The 26,389-nt window shown below is 41.2% G+C and overlaps 1 protein-coding gene and 1 pseudogene across 1 annotated transcript in view; one reads left to right on the top strand and one right to left on the bottom strand.

Annotated features, from left to right (window-relative positions):
• Positions 1-26,389, top strand: part of LOC124613870 (UDP-glycosyltransferase UGT5-like) — a 64,518-nt gene that overhangs the window by 15,769 nt on the left and 22,360 nt on the right. The window contains exons 2-3 of the mRNA XM_047142599.1: positions 10,071-10,217; positions 10,295-11,137. Coding sequence (XP_046998555.1) covers positions 10,295-11,137 — 843 coding nt within the window. The 5' untranslated portion in view covers positions 10,071-10,217. The remainder of the gene's footprint in view (positions 1-10,070; positions 10,218-10,294; positions 11,138-26,389) is intronic.
• LOC124614162 lies at positions 21,461-21,578 on the bottom strand (annotated as a pseudogene).

The raw sequence follows: 26,389 nt of genomic DNA, 5'->3' as shown, positions 1-26,389 counted from the left end.
GCACACAACTCCGGCAATCACCATTTCCAGTGTCCACCTCCCTCCAGGTAGGCCACTTCCTTACATTACACTGTCTACCTTAATCCTTCAACTCCTGCCCCCATTTCTCCTCCTTGGGGACTCAATGCCCACCATCCACTGTGGGGGAGTGTCACTTCAACGGGTAGGGGTATCCTAATTGACCAACATATCACGGATCTCGATTTGCCTCTCCTTAATGATGGTTCCACTACGCACTTCAGTGCTGGTCATGGCACCTTCTCTGCTATCGATTTCATGATCTCCTCCCCTACCCACGTGACTTCCCTACACTGGTCATCCCATGATGATCTTTGTGACAGTGACCACTCTCCAGTGATTCTATCATTCCCCTGCTGCCGCCAGGCAGACAGGCCCCCACATTCCACAGGGCCAATTGGCCTTTATATTCATTTGCTGTGAACTTTGACACACACAGGTTTCCTGTGAACTTTGACACCTCCCTCTTGAATTCCATTGATGTAGTTGTGAAAGGCATCTCTACCATTGTTTTTCATGCTGCTGGTACTGCTGTCCCCCTATCCACAGGACCCTCTCACCGCCAACTGATTTTATTTTTTATTTATTTACATATCAAGTTCCTTAAGACCAAATTGGGGAGCAAATCTTCAAGCTCATGGAACATGTCAGTACATGAAATTACAGCATAAAAGTAATAACAGATAAAAAGAAAAAGTTTATGAACCCAAAAGAAGTCAGTCCATAAGTTTAAGTAAAAGCAATCAACAGTACAAGGACCAGCTTACTTTTTTCAAGAAACTCAATGACAGAATAGAAAGAGTGACCCATGAGGAAACTCATCAGTTTCAATTTGAAAGTGCGTAGATTACTGCTAAGATTTTTGAATTCGAGTCATAGCTTATTGAAAATGGATGCAGCAGTATACTGCAGATCTAAATGCAGGTTTGATTTCTGCCAAGAATTAACTGAGTGAAAGCTGCTTATTCTTGGAAATAAGTTAATATTGTTAGCAAGAAATGACAGTAATATATATATTGAGAAGCCAATGTCAAAATATCCAGACTCGTGAACAGGGGTTGACAAGAGGTTCGTGGACTTACACCACTTACTGCGCGAATCACCGATTTCTGAGCCAAAAATATCCTTTTAGAATGGGAAGTGTTACCCCAGAATATAATACCATATGGCATAAGCAAATGAAAATAAGCAAAGTAGATTAATTTTTGTGTCAAACGATCACTCAGTTCAGATACCATTCGAATACTAAAAATAGCAGCATTAATTAAGTCTTTGAACACGATCCTCAACGTGGGCTTTCCATGATGGTTTACTATCTATCTGAACACCTATAAATTTTAACTGTTCAGTTTCACTAATCGTATGCCCATTCTGTGAAATTAAAATGTCAGGTTTTGTTGAATTGTTTGTTAGAAACTGTAGAAACGCAGTCTTACTGTGATTTAGCGTTAGTTTATTTTCTACAAACCATGAACATAGGTCATTAACTGCTCTATTTGAAATGCAGCCAATGTTGCATGCAACATCCTTTACTACCAAACTAGTGTTATCACCAAACAGAAAGATTTTAGAGTTACCCGTAATACTAGAGGGCGTACCATTTATACAGGGTGTTACAAAAAGGTATGGCCAAACTTTCAGGAAACATTCCTCACACACAAAGAAAATAATATGTTATGTGGACATGTGTCCGGAAACGCTTACTTTCCATGTTAGAGCTCACTTTATTACTTCTCTTCAAATCACATTAATCATGGAATGGAAACACCCAGCAACAGAATGTACCAGCATGACTTCAAACACTTCGTTACAGGAAATGTTCAAAATGTCCTCCGTTAGCGAGGATACATGCATCCACCCTCTGTCGCATGGAATCCCTGATGCGCTGGAGAATGGCGTATTGTATCACAGCCGTCCACAATACGAGCATGAAGAGTCTGCATTTGGTACCGGGGTTGTGTAGACAAGAGCTTTCAAATGCCCCCATAAATGAAAGTCAAGAGGTTTGAGGTCAGGAGAGCATGGAGGCCATGGAATTGGTCCGCCTCTACCAATCCATCGGTCGCCGAATCTGTTGTTGAGAAGCGTACGAACACTTCAACTGAAATGTGCAGGAGCTCCATCGTGCATGAACCACATGTTGTGTCGTACGTATAAAGGCACATGTTCTAGCAGCACAGGTAGATTATCCTGTGTGAAATCGTGATAACATGCTCCATTGAGTGTAGGTGGAAGAAACTAAAATGAGCTCTGACATGGAAATTAAGTGTTTCCGGACACATGTCCACATAACATCTTTTCTTTATTTGTGTCTGAGGAATGTTTCCTGAAACTTTGGCTGTACCTTTTTGTAACACCCTGTATAAATAAGGAACAGGAGTGGCCCCAACAATGATCCCTGAGGCACTCCCCACCTTGACCGTACCCCACTCAGAGACCCCACATCATAGCCATTCTCAACATTGTGAATAATGACCTTTTGCTGTCTGTTTCCACAGTAAGAGATGAACCAATTGTGAGCTACTCCCCGTATTCCATAATTGTCCAATTTTTGGAGCAATATTTTGTGATCAACACAATCAAACGCCTTAGTTAAATAAAAAAATATGCCTATAATTTGAAACCTTTTGCTTAACTCATCGAGTACCTAGCATTTTCAGTTGTTAAGCGACTTCTAAAGCCGAACAATACATTTGATAGCAAATCATGTGATATAAAATGATCGATTATCCTTACATACACAGCGTTTTCAATAACTTTAGCAAACACTGATGGCATAGAAATAGGTCTAAAATTGTCTACATCATCCCTTTCTCCCTTTTTATAAAGCAGCTTTACTACTGAGTACTTTAATCATTCAGGAAACTGACCATTATAAAGGAAAAATTATAAATATGGCTAAATACAGGGCTAACATGTGCAGCACACTACTTTAATATTCTGCTAGGCACTCCATCATAACCATGAGAGTCCTTATTCTTTGGTGATTTAATTATTAACTCAATCTCTCCCTTGTCTGTATCACAGAGGAGCATTTCAGACATCAGTCTCGGAAAGGCATTTGCCAAGAGTGTTATATTATTCCCTGTAGAAGCTAAATTTTTATTTAATTCACCAGCAATGCTCAGAAAATGATTGTTAAATACTGTACATATGTCTGATTGATCAGTAACAGAAATATTTTTACTGCAAACTGACTTTACATTGGAGACGTTGTGTTGCTGACCAGACTCTTCCTTCACAACTGACCATATGGCTTTAATTTTATCCTGTAAATTAGCTATTCTATTTGCATACCACATACTCTTTGCCTTCCTAATAACATTTTAAGCATCTTACAGTACTGTCTGTAATAGGCTACTGCAACTTGTAACTACTTCTAACATTTTAGTATAATTCCCACTTTTGTTCTATCCCACTATTCAGCCACCTGGTCTGCCCATTACTGCTAGTACCCTGTTTAGAATGTTCTAATGGAAAGCAACTCTCAAAGAGCATGAAAAATGTGTTAAGGAAAGCATTATGTTTATCATCTGTGTTATCAGCACTATAAACATCCTGCCACTCTTGTTCCTTGACAAGTTTTTAAAATACTCTCTATTTCTGCTGGATTAACTATCCTACATAGTTTGTAATTACATGTGACATTTGTTTGAGTACAAAACCCTTTTAGTGTTAAAATTTGTGCATCATGGTCTGAAAGGCCATTCATGCATCTAGTAATGAAGAGTGAATAAAAATATTGTCTATGGCTGTGCTACTGTTCCCCTGCACCCTAGTTGGAAAAACACAGTCTGCATCAGATCATATGAATTTAGGAGATCTACGAACATCCTTTTTCTTGCACCATCATACACAAAATTTATACTGAAGTCACCACATATAACTAATTTCTGGTACTTCCTACAAAGTGAATCGAGAGCCCTCTCTAGCTTGAGCAGAAATGCTCTGAAGTCAGAGTTAGGTTACCTATAAACAACAACAATTAGAAGTTTAGTTTCACTCAATTCAACTGCCCCTCCACAACATTCAAATATCTGTTCAGTGCAGTGCCATGATAGGTCTATGGACTCAAATGGAATACTGTTTTTTATGTACATAGCCACCCTCCACCCCACAAGGAAATCCTTGAAAAACAGCCAGATAAGCTGTATCCTGATGAAGGAAGCCTCTGAATTGTCAAATTATTTAAGTGGTGCTCCTTGGTGGACCAAGGATGTTGCAGTCACTGTCCAGGACTGCCGACAGATGCTGTAGCGATTTAAGCAATATCCTTCACAGACCAACCTCCTCGGTTTTAAGCGTCTCCATGTTAAGGCTCATTATCTTATTAAGTGGAGTCAAAAGGAATGCTATGAGCGCTATGCTTCCTCCCTGGGGATGCATGCCTCTTCATTGCACGTTTGGTCCAAGCTCTGTAACCGTCTACGCCGCCAGCAACAGTCAACTGTCCAGGGTCTGAACCTCCGAGGTGCTCTGTGCACTGATCCATTGCGAAGGACCTAATTGAGTTCAGAAAGGGTGGGCTAAGTACAGTTAACGGTGTCATGTTTGATGCTGTTAGAACTAGTTTATGTTGTAGCAACTGAAGTAGATAGTTCCTGTGAGTTAATATGGATAGAGGTCATTAGTCATGACAACTGGAATAAAATAATAATTCAATCCTTTTACTGACTTCCCAAATCAAATAATACAATTGTTGAAAAGTTCAATGAAAACCTAAGTCTAATTTCAAACATGTACCTGACTCATACAATTATAGTTGGTGCCGACTTCAATTTACCCTATGTTGGCAAAAATACATGTTAAAATCCGGAAGTTCGCATAAAATATCATCCGAAATTGTGCTAAATGCGTTCTCTGAAGATTATTTCGAGCAACTACTTCATGAGACCACTTGAACAGTAGACAGCTGTGAAAACACTATCCATCTCTTAACAATAAATAATTCTGAGCTAACAATGAGCATGTAAATGGATACTTGGTTTAGGGAATGCAGGCTTGTCTTAGCAAGACTGAATGCTGTAACTCCCAAATCCATCAAAAATAAACATATTCAAAAAAGCAGATAAAAATTTGCATGACACCTTCATCAGAGACAGTCTCCATTCCTTCCAAATTGTCCGCAGCTCATGGTCTAGTGGCTAGCATTGCTGCCTCGAGATCACGGGGTCCCGGGTTCGATTCTCAGCTGGGTTGGGGATTTTCTCCGCCCGGAGACTGGGTATTTGTGTTATCCCCATCATTTCATCATCATCATCATCATCATCATCATCATTATTCATGACTGTGGCTAGATTGGACTGTGTAAAAATTGGGACTTCGTATGGGCTCTGATGACCACACAGTTGGGTGCCCCACAAACCAAACATCAACTCCTTCCAAATTAACAGTGTAGGTATACACCAGATGTTGCTTGAATTCAAAGAAATAGCATCAACAGCAAATGAGAGATTTGTACCAAATAAATTAACAACTGACAGGGCTAATCATCCATGGTACACAAAACAGGAGCAGAATATTGTCACAGAAACAACAGAAAAAGCATGTCAAATTCAAATGAAACAAAACCTCCAAGATTGGCAATCTTATATGGAAGCTTTAAATTTAGTGTGAACTTCAGTATGAGATGCTTATAATAGTTTGCGCAACAAAACTTTGTCTCGAAACTTGGCAGAAAATCCAAAGAGATTCTGGTTGTGTGTTAAGTATCCTAGTGGCAAAACACAATCAGTGCCTTCTCTGCATGATAGTAATGGAAATACTATCAATGACAGTGCTGCTAAAGCAGAGTTACTAAATGTAACCTTCTGAAATTCCTTTACCAAAGAAGACAAAGTAAATATTCCAGGAGTCAAGAACAGCTGCCAACATGAGTAACTTAGATGTAGATATACTCGGAGTAGTGAAGCAACTTAAATCACTTAGAAGAGCGAAGTCTTCTGGTCCTGATTGTGTACCAGCTATTTCCTTTTATAGTATGCTGGCACAATCATATTAAAATCACTCACTTGACAAGAGATCCGTACCCAAAGACTGGAAAGTTGCACAGGTCACACAAATATTCGAGAAAGACAGTAGGAGTAATCCACTGAATTACATGCCCATATCATTAACATTGATGTGCTGCAGGATTTTGGAATATATATTGTGTTTGGAAACTACAAATTACCTCAAAAGCAACAATCTACTGACACATAGTCAACAAGGATTTGAAAACATCATTCTTGTGAAACACGAAGTGTTGGGTGCTATCGACAAAGGATTTCAAATTGATTCCTTATTTCCAAATTTCCAGAAGGCATTTGACACCATACCTCAAAAGCATTGTAATCAGATTGTTTGCTTATGGAATATCATATCAGTTATGCACCTGGATTTGTGATTTCCTGTCAGAGAGGTCACAGTAACTGATGAAAAGTTATAGAGTAAAACAGAAGTGATTTCTGGCATTTCCCAAGGTAGTGTTGTAGGGCCCCTGTTCCTTATCTGTATAAACGATTTAGGAGAAATCTGAGCAGCTGTCTTAGGTTGTTTGCAGATGATACTGTTGTTTATCATCTAGTAAAGTCATCAGAAGATCAAAACCAGTTGCAAAATGATTTAGATAAAATATCTGTGTGATGTGAAAATTGGCAACTGACCCTGAATAATGAAAAGTATGAGGTCATCCACATGAGTGCTAAAAGGAATTCATTAAACTTTGGTTATACAATAAATCAATCAAATTTAAAGGCCATAATTCAACTAAATACATAGGAAATACAATTACAAACAACTTAAATTGGAAAGAACACACAGGAAATATTGTGGAGAAGGCGAAGACTTCATTTTATTGGCAGAACACTTAGAAGGTGCAACATCTCTACTAAAGAGATTGCCTACAGTACACTTGTCTGTCCTCTTTTGCAGTACTGCTGTGCAGTATTGGATCCTTACCAGGTAAGATTAACAGAGTACATCAAGAAAGTTCAACAGGCAACATGTTTTGTATTATCAAGAAATAGGGGAGAGAGTCTCATCGACATGATACAGGATTTAGGGTGGACATAATTAAAACAAGGACGTTTCTTGTTGCAGCGGGATCTCCTCATGAAATTTCAATCACCAACTTTCCCCTCTGAATGCGAAAATATTTTGTTGCTGCCAACATACATAGGAAGAAATGATGGTTATAATAAAATAAGGGAAATCAGAGCCTACACGGAAAGATATAGGTGTTAGTTTTTTCCGCACTATGCTTGAGAGTGGAATAACAGAGAATTATTGTGAAGCTGGTTCAACGAACTTCAGAGTAGCCATGTAAATGTAAATGTAGATGAGTGGTTTAATTTCCTTGCATCACAGTTTTCCATTCTGTACAGAGTATCTCTATGGTATTTTAAAACTTCAGTGTATTACAGCACTTGAACAACATTTTTTTACTGTTTCAATAAATACTTCTTTAGTCACAAACATCATCTAATTAATTTGCCTTCTGACTCCGTCCACAACATCCCTTCCATAACATCCCTTTGTTGACTGTGGCAAAAGTATAAGTGATTCAAGACTTCAAATTGTAGATGTTGTCAAAGGCCCCACGAAAACTCGATGTGTGGCAAAAGTCCAAGATTATATCACTGGAAAATCACCCGAGTGTGTTCTACCTCAATTCCACCCATCCTTGATCAACTAGGGACACGCTTGAGATCCTCACTTTTTGTTTTATCAGGTGTGTGAAGAAAATAATCAGACTTATTTTTTATCTACCAAAGTATTTGTTTTTTTCAGACGATAATATTGGGTCCTTCGGCAGCTGTAAACCACCAGAGTCATCGTTCTCGTGTTGGCAGTAGCACTGAAAGACTTCAACTGGAAGGGCCTTTAACATGTCAGTCCCATTCTTTTGAATGATCTCCAGAGCCCCAGAATGACATATTGTAAGACACTGTTCAATTTTGGGAAAAGATAAAAGGACTCAGACCAGATGAATAGGGGTGCTGTGGAACAACAGGAATGCCTTTTGAAACCAAAACTTCTGTGATGGAAGTGGCTGTGTGGTGTAGGATATTTTCAAGATGCAGCATCCTCTTAACTGTAGTGTCTCATCTCATTCAATTAACCATTTTCCTGAGCTTTTCGATGATGATGATGATGAGGATGAGGATGTTTGGTTTTGTTGGGCACTCAACTGTGTGCTCATCAGTGCCCATACAAAGTCCCAATTTTTCGCACAGTCCAATTTCTTTACTGAGTCCAATTTAACCACTGTCACAAATGATGGTGATGGTGGTGATAATGATGTGATGAAGAGGACACCACAAATACCCAGACCCTGGATATAGAAAATCCCCAACCCAACTGGGAAACAAACCCAGGACCCCGTGATCCAGAGGCAGCAACGCAAGCCACTAGACCATGAGCTGCGGACTGAGCCTTTCAAGGACATCATTATAAAACACTTGGTTGACAGTGTCTCCTGTAGGGAAAAAGTCTTCATGCATGATACCCCTACTGTCAAAAAAGCAAGTCAGTGCTGTTTTGATGTTCAATTTGCTCATTCAAGCTTTTTTTGGTTGAAGAGATATCTCTATGTGCCATTCCTCACTTTGCCACTTTGTCTCAGGATCATACTTGAAAAATCCAGGATTCATCACCTGCGATCACACAACTGAACTAATCATAGTCATTGGAATCCTCTCAAGAAGATCAACACACACGTCTACTCGATTGTCCTTCTGCTCAGCTGTGAGGTTTTTCGGCACAGTTTTGGCCCAAGTGTTTCACATGTACAAAACTTTGGTCAAAATTCGATGAACAGTGAAAGTGTTATTAGTAAACATTGGTCTGATCTCACATAAGCATGCACATATTTGATGTTTTTGTCAGTTTCTGAAGTTGAAAATCTCCCTGAGTGAGATTCAAAATGGCTCTGAGCAGTATGGGACTTAACTTCTAAGGTCATCAGTCCCCTAGAACTTAGAACTACTTAAACCTAACTAACCTAAGGACATCACACACATCCATGCCCGAGGCAGGATTCGAACCTGCGACCGTAGCGGTCACGCTGTTCCAGACTGTGAACCGCACGGCCACTCTGGCCGGCTGAGTGAGATTCATCTTCAACCTGTTCTCAGCCTTCTAGAAATGATTTTGGCAGCAGAAAACTTGTGATCTTTATAAGGAATGTTACCCACAGGCCTGTTTCAACTCTTCAAAAGTCACACTCACAGTGTCCCCAAATTTAAAACAAAACTTGATGGCATAATGTTGCTCTAAATTCTGCTGCTCCATATTTGTACTCATAACAAAAACACAACTTCACTGATGATGGCGCTCTCAAAAATCATGTGATGGCAGTGCAGAGCTGGAACTTGGACTAAGCACCTGGAAGGGATGAACACACCAGACTACACAAGCAGAGCAACACGGTTTTGCCAGATTGCTCACAGTGTTGTCAGTCTCATTGCTTTTCTCATATAACGATGGCCATGGAGTTACTTCCCATACTGTGTTCGGTAATTAGTTTGAAACTGAGTGTAATGTTTGATCTGAATAAATCATGTAAAACATAACTCCTTTCCTTTAATGTTATGGCTGGGCTTGTGAGTCAATACCCATTGTTGCCTACACATTTAGGTTTTTCATTATTTCCATAAAGTACTTATCGTGGATGTGGGGATGGATTCAAAGGGCACAGCCGATTCCCTTCCCGATATTTTCAATATTTGAACTTGTGCTCCATCTCTAATGACATCATCAATAGTGAGGCATTTAACCATAAACATTTCTTTCTGTCCTTAAACAGCTATTACTGTTCTGTAGTCTTCATATCATCTGTAACATACACAAACAAAAACTTTTAATTTGTGAATTTCATACCCAAAAAACTATTTAAATTTGTTAGTTAGTCTGATTTCTGTGACAACATAAAATCATAAAATTCTTTTTGAGAGGTACTTTCAGCATAATGTTGATTAAATTTACTGGTTTACTCTCATATTTATTGCATATACTGTAACGGAGAGCATGTACCTGTTCTTTTAAGTAATTTAAAATGGTGTTTCTTTCAGGACTAATCATTTTATGTTATTACATTGACCTCAAGCTTAAGCTGGCACGTTTCCAATGCTGCAAGAAAAAGTAATGATTGATTAGGCACTTCAGTTTGAAAAAAAATTGAGCTCTGTGGAAGAGAAAAGGATACAATCACTGAGAAAGTAAGCAATTGATTTTAAATACAACTACCAGGTAAAATATTGTTTCATGTTTACAGTTTTTTCTTTATCTATTTCAGATGTGTGATAGATGGTCATCTCACCTTCTTGTGTTTCTTCTACTGGTAATATGGTCACCAGAGGAAGTAAAAACTGGCAGAGTACTTGTTCTACTGCCACACATTGGTAAAAGTCATTTCATGGCATTTGAACCTTACTTGCGTTACCTCACTGCAGTAGGACATGATGTTGTCGTATACAGCCACTTCCCACTGAAAGATCCACCCCCTAATTTCACAGATGTAAGTTTGCTTGGCTCTAGGCATCAGGATTATTCCACAAATGCTATTCCACCATTTTTGTCACTGTTGCCTCTGAAGGCTTATATCACTGCATTTTTCTTTGGATTGGGAGGTGTTGTCCAGTGTGCAGAAGTTCTTGGCTCTAAACCAATGCAAGAACTTATGAAATCCGATGAGAAGTTTGATCTCATTGTTACTGAGCTTTTCAACTCTGACTGTGTGCTGCCCTTTGTACACAAGTTTGGTGCTCCCCATATAGCATTAAGCTCCTGTGTCCCTATTCCAACGTCTCTTGATCGATTTGGAAATCCTGACAGTCCAGCATATATTGCAAATATGTTTCTGCCGCTTACAAATAATATGAACTTTTTTGAGAGAGTTTCAAACACTCTAATGTATTTATGGACAAAGGCAGTATTTTACATTATGTATGACATACCTTCAGAATTAGTGGCTTGGTACCATTTTGGTTTCTCCATTCCAAGGCTTAGTAGCATAGCATACAACACCAGTCTGCTGCTCATCAATACACATCCTGTTATCAATTCTCCAAGACCATATGTGCCAAGTATAATTGAAGTTGGTGGAATACACTTGCCAAAAGTCAAGAAACTTCCACAGGTGGGTATTATTGTATTTTTTAATTAATGAGAAATTTTGAATATTTCTGTGTAATAGTGTAGCAATACTTGCTAAAGTATGTATTAATCAAAGTGTGAAAATAATGGAGTTACACCAATAACAAATTTTGGAGGACTAACAGAAGTACTCATAATCAACCACCTGATGATATTTGGAAACTATAAATTTATTTCTGAACAAAAATTCAAAATGGAAATTGTTGGTGAGAATGTTGCAAGGGAAAGGAGAAATCTTATTGAAAATGGGAGGGGGGGAAGAATGGGAATATTACTAACCCAGGAGTAGCAAGCAGTGTTGTTTTATTCCTCCTTAGTACCTGCACTGTCTGTCTATGACCCTCTTTCGGGTGATGTTACAATTACGTGTACCTAATTCGTAAGAGTTATTGTCTACCAAAAACCTCAGCCTCACAAATGTTGGTCCTATACGTAGGGCTGAAATTCAATAAAGCAGAACTGGTCAAAGACCTACTCACCTTCTCCCAATCCCTATAGTGGAAACACTTTCTGACACTAACATCTCTGACCAAAACTAACCAAAATCCAATATGGAACCTTGTGTCTCCCAGTTCATTCCAATGTCCAACTGTGACTGTTCCCTATTTCTTACCTTCAATCTGACCTTATCCTTTTTTCTCAAACCCCTCCCAAAAACATATGTCTCTTTGTGAAGGAAAGAAATCACCCAGAACATTAAGGCACACCTAATTTGATCACTCTACCTGCAGGCAAGAGCTCCACCACTGTGATGACGAACCACAGTGATTACCTGACAGGAGTTGTATGCCAACTGTCTCCCTTCCAGCTTCAAATCCTTTTGCAGTAATCCCATCCCAGAAGTCCAGCGTAAGCTTCAGCACCTACTCAGATCATTAGAATTACCTCCAACCCATTACCCACAGCCTAACTTTCCGTATCAGAGACACAAACCACTTTCTCCTTTGGCCCTCTACCACGTCACCTCATTACCACTTGGGTCCATGTTTTTCACCATTGACACCACATTTCCCTTTACATCATCACCACCTATGAACCACTACCTTTACAATGTCCTATCAACTCCAAACCCACCATCTCATTCCTTACACACCTAACAAACTACACTCTTACCAATAATTGCTTCTCCTATAAGTGAGCAATATACAAACAAAACTGTACCATGGCCATGGACACCCACGTAATCATTGAAGGGCAACCTGTTTATGTGTCATCTCTCTTCCTAGCTACCCAAAATCACAACTCCATTATCTAGTGCATTTTCAATGATATGGACCCAGCTCCACAGTCTTAACATGTTATCGGCTATCCTCTTCATTTGCTCCTCCATAGTGCAACGAGTCATCTTTCTGAAAGTTGATCTCTGTTCATATCAAGTCTGCTAGTCATCAATATTACCGCCATTTTGATAGCTGCTGTCCCTTCTGGAAAAAAAATCTCTCTTCCATACATTTGGCCACTTGTGGATGGTGCATCTGCAATGATGAGCACTTAACTTGCCCAGTATGCTGAAGGTCAAGAGCTAGGTGCAATACCTATTCTACACAACCACCCATCACATTCTAATCTACATTAGTCTACATTTACATCTCTTCTACCTCTGCTAGTCATTCCTTTCCCTGTTCCACTTGCAAAAATAACTGTCTATATGCTGTAATTCCTCTACATAGCCTAATTCCTCTTATCCGTTTTTTGTGGTCCACCTCACCTGCAAGATGTACTTTGACGGTGGTAGAATAATTCTGCAGTCAGCCACAAATGCTGTTTCTCTAAACATTATCAATAGTGTTTCATAAAAAGAACATTGTCTTCCCTCCAGGATTTCCTACCTGAGTTCGGGGAGCATCTTCGTAATACTCATGTGCAGATTGAAACTACAATAGCAAATCTAGCGGCATGCCTCTAAGTTGCTTCAATGTTTTCCTTTATTCTGACATGATGGGGATCCCAAACACTCAAGCAGTACTCGGAGATGGGACTCAGAATTCTGTATGTGGTCTCCTTTATACAGGGTATTACAAAAAGGTACCGCCAAACTTTCAGGAAACATTCCTCACACACAAAGAAAGAAAATATGTTATGTGGACATGTGTCCAGAAATGCTTACTTTCCATGTTAGAGCTCATTTTATTACTTCTCTTCAAATCACATTAATCGTGGAATGGAAACACACAGCAACAGAACGTGCCAGCATGACTTCAAACACTTTGTTACAGGAAATGTTCAAAATTTCCTCCGTTAGCAAAGATACATGCATCCACCCTCTGTCGCATGGAATCCCTGATGCGCTGATGCAGCCCTGGAGAATGGCGTATTGTATCACAGCCGTCCACAATGCGAGCACGAAGAGTCTCTGCATTTGGTATCGGGGTTGCGTAGACAAGAGCTTTCAAATGCCCCCATAAATGAAAGTCAAGAGGGTTGAGGTCAGGAGAGCGTGGAGGCCATGGAATTGGTCCGCCTCTACCAATCCATCGGTCACCGAATCTGTTGTTGAGAAGCGTACGAACACTTCGACTGAAATGTGCAGGAGCTCCATCTTGCATGAACCACATGTTGTGTCGTACTTGTAAAGGCACATGTTCTAGCAGCACAGGTAGAGTATCCTGTATGAAATCATGATAACGTGCTCCATTGAGCGTAGGTGGAAGAACATGGGGGCCAATCAATAAATTACCAACAATGCCTGCCCAAACGTTCACAGAAAATCTGTGTTGATGACGTGATTGCACAATTGCGTGCTGATTCTCATCAGCCCACACATGTTGATTGTGAAAATTTGCAATTTGATCACGTTGGAATGAAGCCTCATCCATAAAGAGAACATTTGCACTGAAATGAGGATTGACACGTTGTTGGATGAACCATTCACAGATGTGTACCCGTGGAGGCCAATCAGCTGCTGATAGTGCCTGCACATGCTGTACATGGTACGGAAACAACTGGTTCTCCCATAGCACTCTCCATACAGTGACGTGGTCAACGTTACCTTGTACAGCAGCAACTTCTCTGACGCTGACATTAGGGTTATCGTCAACTGCACGAAGAATTGCCTCATCCATTGCAGGTTTCCTCGTCGTTCTAGGTCTTCCCCAGTCGCGAGTCATAGGCTGGAATGTTCCGTGCTCCCTAAGATGCCGATCAATTGCTTCAAACGTCTTCCTGTCAGGACACCTTCATTCTGGAAATCTGTCTCGATACAAACGTACCACGCCACGGCTATTGCCCCGTGCTAATCCATACATCAAATGGGCATCTGCCAACTCTGCATTTGTAAAAATTGCACTGACTGCAAAACCACGTTCGTGATGAACACTAACCTGTTGATGCTACGTACTGATGTGCTTGATGCTAGTACTGTAGAGCAATGAGTCGCATGTCAACACAAGCACTGAAGTCAACATTACCTTCCTTCAATTGGGCCAACTGGCGGTGAATCGAGGAAGTACAGTACATACTGATGAAACTAAAATTAGCTCTAACATGGAAATTAAGCGTTTCCGGACACATGTCCACATAACATATTTTCTTTATTTGTGTATGAGGAATGTTTCCTGAAAGTTTGGCTGTACCTTTTTGTAACACCCTGTAGATGAGCTACACTTTCCAAAAATTCTCCCCATTAACCAAAGTTGACCATTTACCTTCCCAACTATAGGCACAGTATTTAATCAACATGACTGTGTCAAGCAGTACACATCTAATACTGTTTTCAAACATTACAGGATTGTTTTTCCTTCTCACCTGCATTAACTTACATTTTTATTCATATAGAGTAAGCTGGCATTCATCACACCAAACAGAAATTCCATGTAATTCATTCTGTATCCTCCTACAGTCACTTAAAGACAACACTTTCCCGTACACTACAACATCATCAGCAAAAAGTCACAAGCTGCTGCTCACCATATTCTTCAGATCATTTATGTATATAACAAACACGAACAGTCTTATCACATTTCCCTGGTGCATCCTGCTGATACCTGTGTCTCAGATGGAAACTCGCCATCCTGTTGCAGTCATATTGTGTCCCATCAGGTGCCAGGCCACATGTGAAAGCAGTCCTATCAAAATCCAATTCTGCTGTAACTTTTCCACAGCCTTTTATGTGGGCATGACCGTCAGCCAACTGTGTACCAAAATGAACAGTTACTGCCTAATTGTGGCCAAGAGCAAAGTTAAAATAGTGGCAGGCTCAGAAAAAGTACTCTATATATAGGAAAAAAATTAAATTTATGCATAAAGAAATGTATGTAAATAATACAGGAGACGGGTAACAACCCACTGAATAGTAGGGGCACTGAGTTGTCAACAGTCACACAGACAAGGCTGAAAACAAGTTGCAACATAAAACTACTCAAGAAGCCTGCAACCATGGTATGACATTTGAGAGCACTTCTAACACTGTTGAATAGGTCAGTTGAAATAAACTGGTCATTTGTTGTTCCAAAAATTTATACTGACACGTTTTGGGTACAGCCCATCTTCAGAATGTGTGCCAAATGAAATGTAATGTCTTAAGCCCAAGCATAACTTACAAAAGTCCTTCAGAGTAAAGGTACTGAAAGCATTATAAAATATACAAGGTAAAATAATTATACCAAAGAAAAATTTTCCTTCATACAAAGTACAATGTGATGTATGCTTCCTCACCGTTAGTGTTCCAAAACCAAGGTATCGAAATATGCCACCAGGTGGCATTGCTGTATGGATACAGTGGCATCACTAGTGTGCACAAAAATAAATGAACAACTTGATTACACAATACTATTGAAAATTTGTAAGAAATAGGAAGAAAGACGTATATGTAAAACTAAATAAAATAATTCCAAATTGCAGTACAGTGATTCAAACTAAATACAATAATTCAAAATTATGCACACAAAAGTGCATTAAGCTTCACATAGTTCATTAGGGAGAGAAAGGATAACAGGAGAGGTGGAAAAAGGGGGTGCTGCATATTGCGGCATAACAAACCAACCACAATTCAAAAATCATGTAAAAACAAAATTATCTAAAGCAACACACTATGTACTAGATAAAATACACACCCATGTGGGCTAGTGGATAAAGAGAGACATCAGGAATGGAGAAGAAGCATCTTTATTACACAGAGTGGTGCTACTACACTGACAAAATATTTATTACATCACTGAATTAACTAGTAAACAAGGAATCCGTAAGCAGTATAATGCTTTTACAAGTAACATTAAACATTATTACATCAACAAAGTCTTTTCCATAGCACAAGGCCATTTAAACCTTGTCTTTTTCACTACGGTTTAGTTGCTTTTTAAACAAGTATGTCAGTAATTTTATGTTTATTGAATTTTAATTTGTCAGCTTCGATCATGATGGTACTTCATTTTGTTACTTTGTGGATTTTTAAGTATATGTGCTGGTGTTCAAAGAACCCATTGTTTCTACACATATTTGGACATTACATTGTAGTACTTTGTGTCTTATTCCTGTTGGATTATTGACATTGTATCCTGAACCTCTATAATCTGCATGACCTTTTGCTAACCTATTTGTAAATACTTTCAAGTTTGTATTGTGTTTTTACTTCATTGATGTAATTATGTTTAATGTTGCTTTTAAAAGCTTATACTTCTTATAGATTCCTAGCCGACTAGGTAATTCAGTGATATATTAAATATTTTGTTGGTACAGTGTCACCATTTATGTATTAAATATGCTTCTTACCTGTACCTAATGTATCCCTTTATCCACTAGCCCACTTGGGTGTGTACTTTATCTGTCATATTTTATGGGGTATAAGATACTGTGGACAGTATAACACACCATAATTTTTAAGCATTTTTAATAACATTTTTACCAGTTATATTATTAGATTGCAAAGCCAGGCAAAAAAATTCTTAGTTTATAAAACTGAACTGACTTTTAAAATCCCTGAAAATCGTTATTTGTACTATCTTCTTCTTCTTCTTCCTCCTCCTCCTCGTTGTCATCATCATTTTCCTCTTCATTTATAAGACGGTCTTCACTGCCATCGAGAGTGCTTCTTATGCCGCACTTCTTGAAAGAGTTAACAATAATGTCTTCTCTCACTCTAGACCACAACTGTTTTATCAACTGACACACTTGTTTGCTTGTAGTTCATTTTTAAAGCTCCCTTCAGTATGAATTCATGTTGGGTTTCATCCATCATCCATTTGTTCCATTTCTCTTTTATATAAACTTTAAATGGTTTATTTACTGAGACATCAAGAGTTTGCAATTGTGAAGTAAGTGCTCCCGGAATAACAACAAACTCTGTACTTCCCAGTCTCAATTTCTCTTTCACAGAAATTTTCAAATGACTACTAGATTTATCTAGCACAAGAAGAGAACTCTTCTTCAATAAAGCACCTGTCCTTCTCTCCCGCCCTCTGTTAATCCCTAATTTTATACCAGCCTTGCCATCCAACTCTTGTCATGTACGTGAACAACAATACGTGGCAGTATTTCGGATGATTTTGGCATTGTTTTGTGCTTGAAAATTATCATTGGATTAAGTTTAGTACCATCAGCACAATGTGAAATGGCAACATTTTAGTGTATTTTTTCATGTCCACTTGCTTTTATACGTACAGTTTTAGTGTGTTTCATGGCAATAGCTCTGTTAGCCAGAAAATCAAATGTCAGAAGAGTTTTGTCCGTAGTCACTGTTTGGCTTAGTTCCACACTGGTTTTCTTTCAGTGTTGAATAATAAAATGATGGAAAAAGAATATTTTGTCTTTATGTGCTTATGGCATTTTCTGAGATATCTTGGTTTTGGTTTGCATGTTAAGTCCATGATGCTTCATAAACCTGTAGCACCAACCAACTCCACCCTTGATAACGTCTGTTAAGTTCCACTGTAATGCTAATGAGGGTGTATTTGAATCATTTTTGTATTAATTCCAATGACTTTTGATGAATGTGCTACTACTTTCAATTTATAGGTCACATCATATGAATACCTTTTATTTTTCTATTATGAAACTAACTGTCAACAAAAATATTGTACTATTACTGATAATACAAATCACTTAAAATTCAAGTTCATGGCACTGTATACTGCAGTGATGCATCATACGGTAGACAGTGTTCTCAGTGTGTGATGGTGGGATGGGAGGGAGACAGTGTTAGCAAGCTTGTGAATGCGCGCAATTCATGTTCTCTGCATTGGTGCGCTGCCGCTGCCAGTTGAATCCAGTGTTGCCTGATAGAGAGAGGTTTTCCATGTCATCGGATATGTGGCAATTTTTAAGACTGGTGGGAATTTTAGATCAATCACTGGACATTTTTATATCAATTTCAATAAGATGCACCTTAATTTTGGAGGAATTTTTTCAAAGAAAAAAGTGTGTCTTATAGTCTGTAAAATATGGTAGTACTTTTGATGGTTTTGTTGCTTTACATTATTTCAAGCAACCTATTTAGCAGTAAGCCGAAGTGGCAAGAGACTGAAAACTTTGTCAGCTTTGAGACAAATCCTTTCTTGACCAAAGGTACATGTACACTCATGCTTATAAATTAAGGATAATTGCAGAATATGGTGCCACACAATGTGGTGCTACAGAAAACTGGTGCTAATAGCATGAGGACTTAGGGAACACACATGACACAGATCTGTAAGTCCACGGTATTGGTGATAAGTTGAGAAAACCGTCCCAAAACACATGTGCTATGAAACGCCACTGTTTCCTGCGCATGTACCCTGACATCAATAGGTGATATGATCACCATGCATACATACACAGGCTGCACAACGGGTTGACATACTCTGGATCAGGTGGTCAAGCAGCTGCTGTGGTATAGCTTCCCATTCTTGCACTAGTGCCTGTCGGGGCTCCTGAAGTGTCGTAGGGGTTTGAAGACGTGCAGCGATACGTCGACCAAGAGCATCCCAGACGTGCTCGATGGGGTTTAGGTCTGGAGACCAGGCAGGCCACTCCATTTGCCTGATATCTTCTGTTTCAAGGTACTCCTCCAGGATGGCAGCTCGGTGGGGTCATGTGTTATCATCCATCAGGAGGAAGGTGGGACCCACTGCACCCCTGAAAAGGCAGTTGTAGTGGTGACCTGTTACAGTTCCTCTGTCATAGACATGCAGGGGTGTAGGTGCACCAATCATAATGCCACCCCACACCATCAGACCACAACCTCCATACAGGTCTCTTTCAAGGACATTAAGGAGCTACTGTCTGGTTCCTGGTTCACGCCAGATGAAAGCCCGATGAGAATCACTGTTCAAACTATACCTGAACTTGTCCGTGAACATAACCTGGGACCACTGTTCCAATGACCATGTACTGTGTTCTTGACACCAGGCTTTACAGGCTCTCCTGTGACCAGGGGCCAGTGGAATACACATTGCAGGTCTCCAGGCGAATAAACTGTGTCTGTTCAGTCATCTGTAGACTGTGTGTCTGGAGACAACTGTTCGAGTGGCTGCAGTAAGGTCCCGAGCAAGGCTACCTGCAGTACTCCGTGACCATCTGCGGGCACTGATGGTGAGATATTGGTCTTCTTGTGGTGTTGTACACTGTGGACATCCCGTACTATAGCACCTGGACACATTTCCTGTCTGCTGGAATAATTGCCATAATCATGAGATCACACTTTGTGACACACGGAGGGCCTGTGCTACGACCTGCTGTGTTTGACCAGCCTCCAGTCGCTCTAGTATTCTACCCCTCATAACGTCATCAATATGTGTTCTTTGAGCCATTTTCAACACACAGTCACCATTAGCATGTCTGAAAACATCTGCACACTTACTCGCTGAACTGTACTCTGACATGCACCAACACACCTCTACACATGTGGACTGCTGCTAGTGCCACCATGCAACAACCGCAGGTCAAATGCACTGTGTGGTCATACCTCAAGGTGATTTAAAGCTGCAAACCGCCCACCAGAGCATTGTTTCACCATGTATCATCATTATCCTTGATTTATGAGCATGAGTGTAAATCAGTGGACAAGCACAAGCACAAGCACATGCACACACACATGCATGCACACGCGCGCGCGTGCACGTGCACACACACACACACACACACACACACACACACACACCCGTACAGCTACACTGTGCCAGCTCACTGCACAATGCCAGGGTACCTTTTCAATAGATAGGCTGGAGGGAGGGGGTTAAATGGGTGGGGAGGGGATGAAGTGGGGAGTAGGAGGAAGAAGTGGGGGAGGGTATCTGATGGCTCTGAATGAGGTAACAAGTATACAAGGAGGGAGAGGCAGCAGGTGTGTGGGATAGGAACATGATACAGAGTCACCTGAATCTGTTAGTTCATGCAGCACTTGTTGATGGTGATGTAAGTGAGTGGATTAGCAGGGAGTGACAGAATAGAGGAATGGGAGGTGGTGGTGAAGAGGGGCTGAGTGCAGGAGGTTATTGGAGATTGAGCCCAGGAGGATTCAGGAATGAAAGATGAGTTCGAAGATGTTTCAAAAAAGCTGTTGCTGGGGAAAAGGGTCCAGATAGTGCAGGCTGTGAATCAGCTTGTGAAACTGAGTATGTTACGCTCAGCCGTGTGTTCCATCCACGGGTTGGTCAATTCTTCTTCTGGCTACAGGTACTGTGGCCATTCATTTTGGTGGACAGTTGATTGGTGGTTATACCCACATAAAATCCTGTGCAGAAATTGCAGCAGGGTCGGTATATGGTGTGACTATTTTCACGGGTGGCCCTGCCTTTGTTGAGATAGGATAAGCCTGTCACTGGACAAGAGTAGGTTCTGCTGGCTGGTGAATTGGACAGGTCTTGCATCTGTAGCTTCCTCAGGGATACAACCCATGTTGCAGGACGTTGGGAGTGGATGCAGCATGGGGTTGGACTAGGATATTTTGTAGGTTATGTGGTTAGCAGAATACCTCTTTAGGTAAGATGGGAAAGATTGCAGGGAGGATGTCCCTCATTGCTTGTTATGATGGTAGATGGCTGAAGCCCTGGCAAAGAATATAGTTCAGTTGTCTCAGTCCAGGATTATATTGGATGATGAGGAAGTTATTCCTTTGCAGCTGATTGTTGGAGGCAGTGGGAGGATTAGGGCATTTGAGGAAATGGCATGGGAAATCTGTTTGTGGACGAGGTAGCACTCTGTCTTAAGGCTATAAGTGGCCCATCAGGACCATCCGACCACCGTGTCATCCTCAGTTGAGGATGCAGATAGGAGGGGTGTGTGGTCAGCACACAGCTCTCCCGGTCGTTATGATGGTCTTCTTTGACCGGAGCCACTACTATTCAGTCGAGTAGCTCCTCAGTTGGCATCATGAGGCTGAGTGCACCCCGAAAAATGGCAACAGCACATGGCGGCCTGGATGGTCGCCCATCCAAGTGCTGGCCATGCCTGACAGCGCTTAACTTCGGTGATCTGATGGGAACCGGTGTATCCACTGTGGCAAGGCTGTTGCCTGTTTGTGGACTAGGTTTGGGGAATAGTTCCTGTCTGTAAAAGCCTTAATGACACCTTCAGCATATTGGACAAGTATGGTCACACCATATTGGAGAAGGGTGGCCACATTATTTGAGAGTGATTTTTGTGGTGTGCAAAGGATGACAACTGTCAGATTGCAGTTACTGTTGATGGTTAGTGGGCTTGATGTGGATATAAATGTGGATGGATCCATCAGAGAGCTGGAAGTCAATGTCCAGGAAAAGGGTACATTGGACTGAGGAGGACCAGGTGAAGCAAGTGGGTGAGAAAGAATTGAGGCATTGGAGAAATGAGGCTAGAGCGTCTAGACCCTGCATCTGGATCATGAACCTGAACCAGGCGAGGGACTTGGGATTTATGAAGGCTATGAAGACTTCCTGTAGGTGACTTGTTAACAGATTAGCATGGGAGGATACCCAAGACTGTGCTGCGGACTGTAACCCCTGCACTCACACCATCTTCGCCGCAGTTTCCCTTTCCTCTATTATGTTGCTCCCTCCAAATTCACTCCCTCACAACACTGCACATCGCTGCACAAACTAACTGGTTTTTGTGGGAGTGTGTCACATTCATGTACTATTCACCTTCCGCCTGTCCCTCCCACATTCCTATCTCATACACCTGCTGCCTCCCTCCATGCCATCATCCATCATTACCCAACCCTCCCTCTCCACTCTCCACTTTTTTTCTCTTCTCACACACTCCACACAACACAACCCCTCACCCGCATTCTACCTGCCGAACTGCAGCCTGGATTCGTGTAATCAGCAGGGTGTCAGGGAGAGAACATAAGCTTTCCAAATGTGATTCAGTACAAGAATGCTGAATATTTGATGGGTATATTCAATAATTGATGAAGTGGTACTGAAGTGAATTGGGCAGAAAAAAATGTGTGGTACAATTTGAGTAAAAGACAGGACTGCTAAGCCACATCAAGAGACACCAAGAATTAGTCAATTAGTTAATAGTGGGAAAGGAGGAGGGGAGTGGAGGTTGTAAACAGAGATCAGACTAGAATGGTGTGCTTCATCAAAGCGGCCTTCAGGCTGGACACGATAGCTGCTGCTGCTGCCAGTAGTACTATTTACTTATTTGTCTGTTTATTTGCTATTTTCTTTTAGCCTGTTACCTAGATACAAGAACAGACCAAATGTTGCACAGGAATTAGAATGTATGAAAATAAAATATTTTAATATAACTTCAGATGAGTTAATATACCTAAGCATTGTGATGTTTAAGGAAAAAAATTAGTAAAATATCTATTTAAAAACAATATATAAATAATTTTAAAAACCTATAACTACCCTTTGTGAATCTGGCAGACGGACACATGTTCATCCAGAATCCAGAAGACACATGATGTTGGTCTACTGTACTATGCTATATATTGCTACATCACAAATTTTGTAATTTCAGACTAGACTATACTACAAAGCACTACATTACACTGCTGTACTGGCATCAGAATGAAACCAGATTTCCTCATAGTCTGAATAGTTAGCCCCTGCAGCACTGAGGCACAACTCAGCATTCATAGGGACTGTGCTGCAAGTGTCAGCCGAGATGAAGAGATTTTCAAGATGGCTGTCAGGGTCCCAGGAATTCCATCCTAGTCATTACTGAGGCTCATCTCCAGAAGGTTGTTGTAGGTGGATGTTCTGTTATGGTGTCTCTCTTTGCCATGATGTGTGGCCTCTTCTTGGTTCACTCTTGCCCATGTTGGTTTGCAGTTTACAAGCTGATACTTTAGCTGTCAGCAAGTTCAGATTGTGCCAAAACTCCCCATTTATATGTTGTGGGCTCTTGTATTGCCAAACATGTTCTTTTCCTGGTCTGTAATAGCTTGTCTAATGACGTGATCCACGTACTGATTGCTCCACATTCTGTGGTGTATTTTTTCAGTAAGTAGCTGAGATATAGACCGTCTCCCAACAGGTATAGCTCCCTTGTTTGCAAGGAATTATGACATTCTTGATCTTTCTTTTACATTAGAAAGCAAATGTCAGGTTCACGTCCCTGTTCTGCCCTGTCCCAGATTTCTTGCCACTCTTTGTCAATCACCCCTTCATTTCCTTGAATCCAATATCTCCTTTAATTTACCATATTTTCCCTTCACTTGAGCCAGTATTTGCATCTTCCTTCCTTACTGCTGGCCCTGTGGTAGTAAGCCTAGTATTATCAGCAATGCCCCAGTAGGTGTTCTACATGCACCCATTAGGTGCAAGAGTAGACTTCTCACTGCTCACAGAAGAGGTTCTGCTGTCTTTATCTTTCTGGCTCTGTATTATCTTACCATTCTTTGGTAGGTGAAGGTAATTTGAAAAGAAATAAGTGTTCAGTGAGTTGATTTATTGTTCCAAAACACATAGGATTACTCTCCTGGCAAATTCTGTCTCATGTACTCAACTATTCACTATTCAAGATCATAATTAGATGTGAATAAGCCACAGTTTATCCCTTTCAGTAAATAAATTTAAGTTTACTTGCCTTTCAAAAGAAATATTGTTTTTGCACCACACTCAGTCAGCAGGGTTTGCTATGAACATCTGAATTCAAGTTAAAGTTCACTAATTATTTTATTATTATTATTGGAGCTTCATAAGTTTTGCACTGTGCCTTCTGCACTTGACAGTAAATCATAAAGCAACTTGTGGGTTTTAGTGTTGTAGGACTGCTGAATCCAATGATGCACACTATAACACATGTAATAAGCACTATTTTACTACTCAGAAGCACACGTATACAGTTATATACATTCTTGATTCTCTGTGCATGTGTGTACACTTTCGCGCGTAACCACAGACTACCACAAAGAGCTTGCCAAAACAAAGATATTACATGCAACTTGGTCGATAGTCACCACATTACCCCCCCCCCCCTCCTCCCCCCTAGAGTGTGGAGCAAAAAACATAAATATTGGGGCATACATCTAAAGGAAACACCCGGGGGGGGGGGGAGTGTTTAAACTGAAACCATACCTTACATTACATTACATTAGTAACTGAAGTCTTCGAGCCAGCAAGGGGGCCGGATGGTCCTGTCTGACTGGCTGAATCCTCGTACAGCAGTCGAGGGATCCGAGGAGGGGACGATAGGTTTTGAGGAGCCGGGGTAGTGGACCTGAATACTTGTTGCAGTACATAGTACTTTTACCATTGATGGATCAGTACCAAGAGGCAATGAGACAGACTGGAGAAGATGAATTTGGGTTAAGTTGTCATTGGGGGCGCTGGCTCGTTCGTAGAAGATACACACATTATCCAGCTGCATAACAAAAAAACACTTTAGAGCTGCAAATAAAATGTGTGTTCACATTCACTACCACTTCCATATACGGGCTGACAGAATCTTCACATGAGTTGTCATCGGCAACATCCCACGTTCTGGGGCTGGCCCCTGATATGCCACTGAATCCTAACAGGGGAGTGGCAGGGGGCTGCCTTTAGGAGTTGGAGTCGTCACATGCATCACTCTGTATGGGAATGTCACATGCACCTGTAGCACTGCCACATGACTGGAAATGGGTAATGTCACAAGTTTGGGAATGGGCGTCACTTATCCGCGGACTGTCGGTAGATGCCTCGTACAAGGCGGGTGTATCAGGGGGTTGGGGCTGACTGGGTGGGGTATCGGGCGGTTCTCCCAGAGACCACACCAGTTTGAGGTGGCAGACAGATACCGTTTGAGGTGTGCCGTTAATGAGCACTTCGAACATGTTGGTATGCTGCGGGGCCAAGTATGGAGGTCTGAGTGCTGGTCGGACGGTGTCATCGCACACCATGACGGGAGTGCACGACACCAAGTCCTTATGCAGAAGTACGGGAGGGAGCAAGTGCGGTCGAGGAGGAGGCACACAAATGTTAGTGATTAGCTCCTTGACATGCCCGACAAATGTCGAGTCGCAGATTTCATCTGGAGGAAGTGAAGGCTCGACTAGATCTGCTGGGAGTGTGAGGGGTTCTCCGTATAGTACTTATGCCAGGGATGCGCCAAGATCATCTTTGTATGCGGTCCAAACGCCTAACATTACCCATGGTAAGGCGTCGGCCGACTCACTTCCGTGGCACATCAGGGAAGCTTTAAGCATTCGGTGCCAGCGTTCAACAAGCCCATTGCTCTGGGAGTGGTATGCTGTAGTCCTAAATCGTTTCACCCCACAGAGTTCACAAAGCTGTCGGAAGAGGGCGGACTCGAACTGGTGACCCTGGTCAGTGGTGATAGAAGCTGGGCAGCCGAAGTGCGAGATCCACATTAATAAAAGGGCTCAGGCCATTGCATCGGCTGTGACAGTAGTGAGAAGAATTACCTCTATCCAGCGGGTAAACCTGTCAACGGCAGAGAGTATGTAACGGAAGAGGCCCAAGGGGGGTAAGGGCCCAATGATATCAATGTGTATGTGCTGGAATCCTCTTTTTGCCACATCGAACGTACCCATGGGGGGCCATGCATGACGTCCTACTTCTTACTTTTGCGCGCTGAGAAGCCACACATGCTCACACCCAACTGTGACATTGTTTTATCACCCCGGGCCAAATGAAATGTTCAGATACCAGATGTGTGGTTGTGTGAATGCCAGGGTGTGCCAAGTCTTGGATACTATTAATAATGTCCCAGCAGAGAGGTGTAGGAATCACCAGATGTATGCGTGCTGTTGAAATGTCACACCAGATGGGCGATGAAAAACCAGGCAGTGTCTATCACTCTAGTTTGAGTCCTGTTTTAACATCTCAGCGCAATGCAGCGAGTTCAGTATCCTCTGTCTGCAATTTAGGGAGTTCACTGAGGTCCA

Source organism: Schistocerca americana, chromosome 4 (genome assembly GCF_021461395.2).
Source record: "Schistocerca americana isolate TAMUIC-IGC-003095 chromosome 4, iqSchAmer2.1, whole genome shotgun sequence".
Taxonomy (NCBI): Eukaryota; Metazoa; Arthropoda; class Insecta; order Orthoptera; family Acrididae; genus Schistocerca; species Schistocerca americana.
This window is presented reverse-complemented; position numbering and strand designations above follow the sequence as displayed.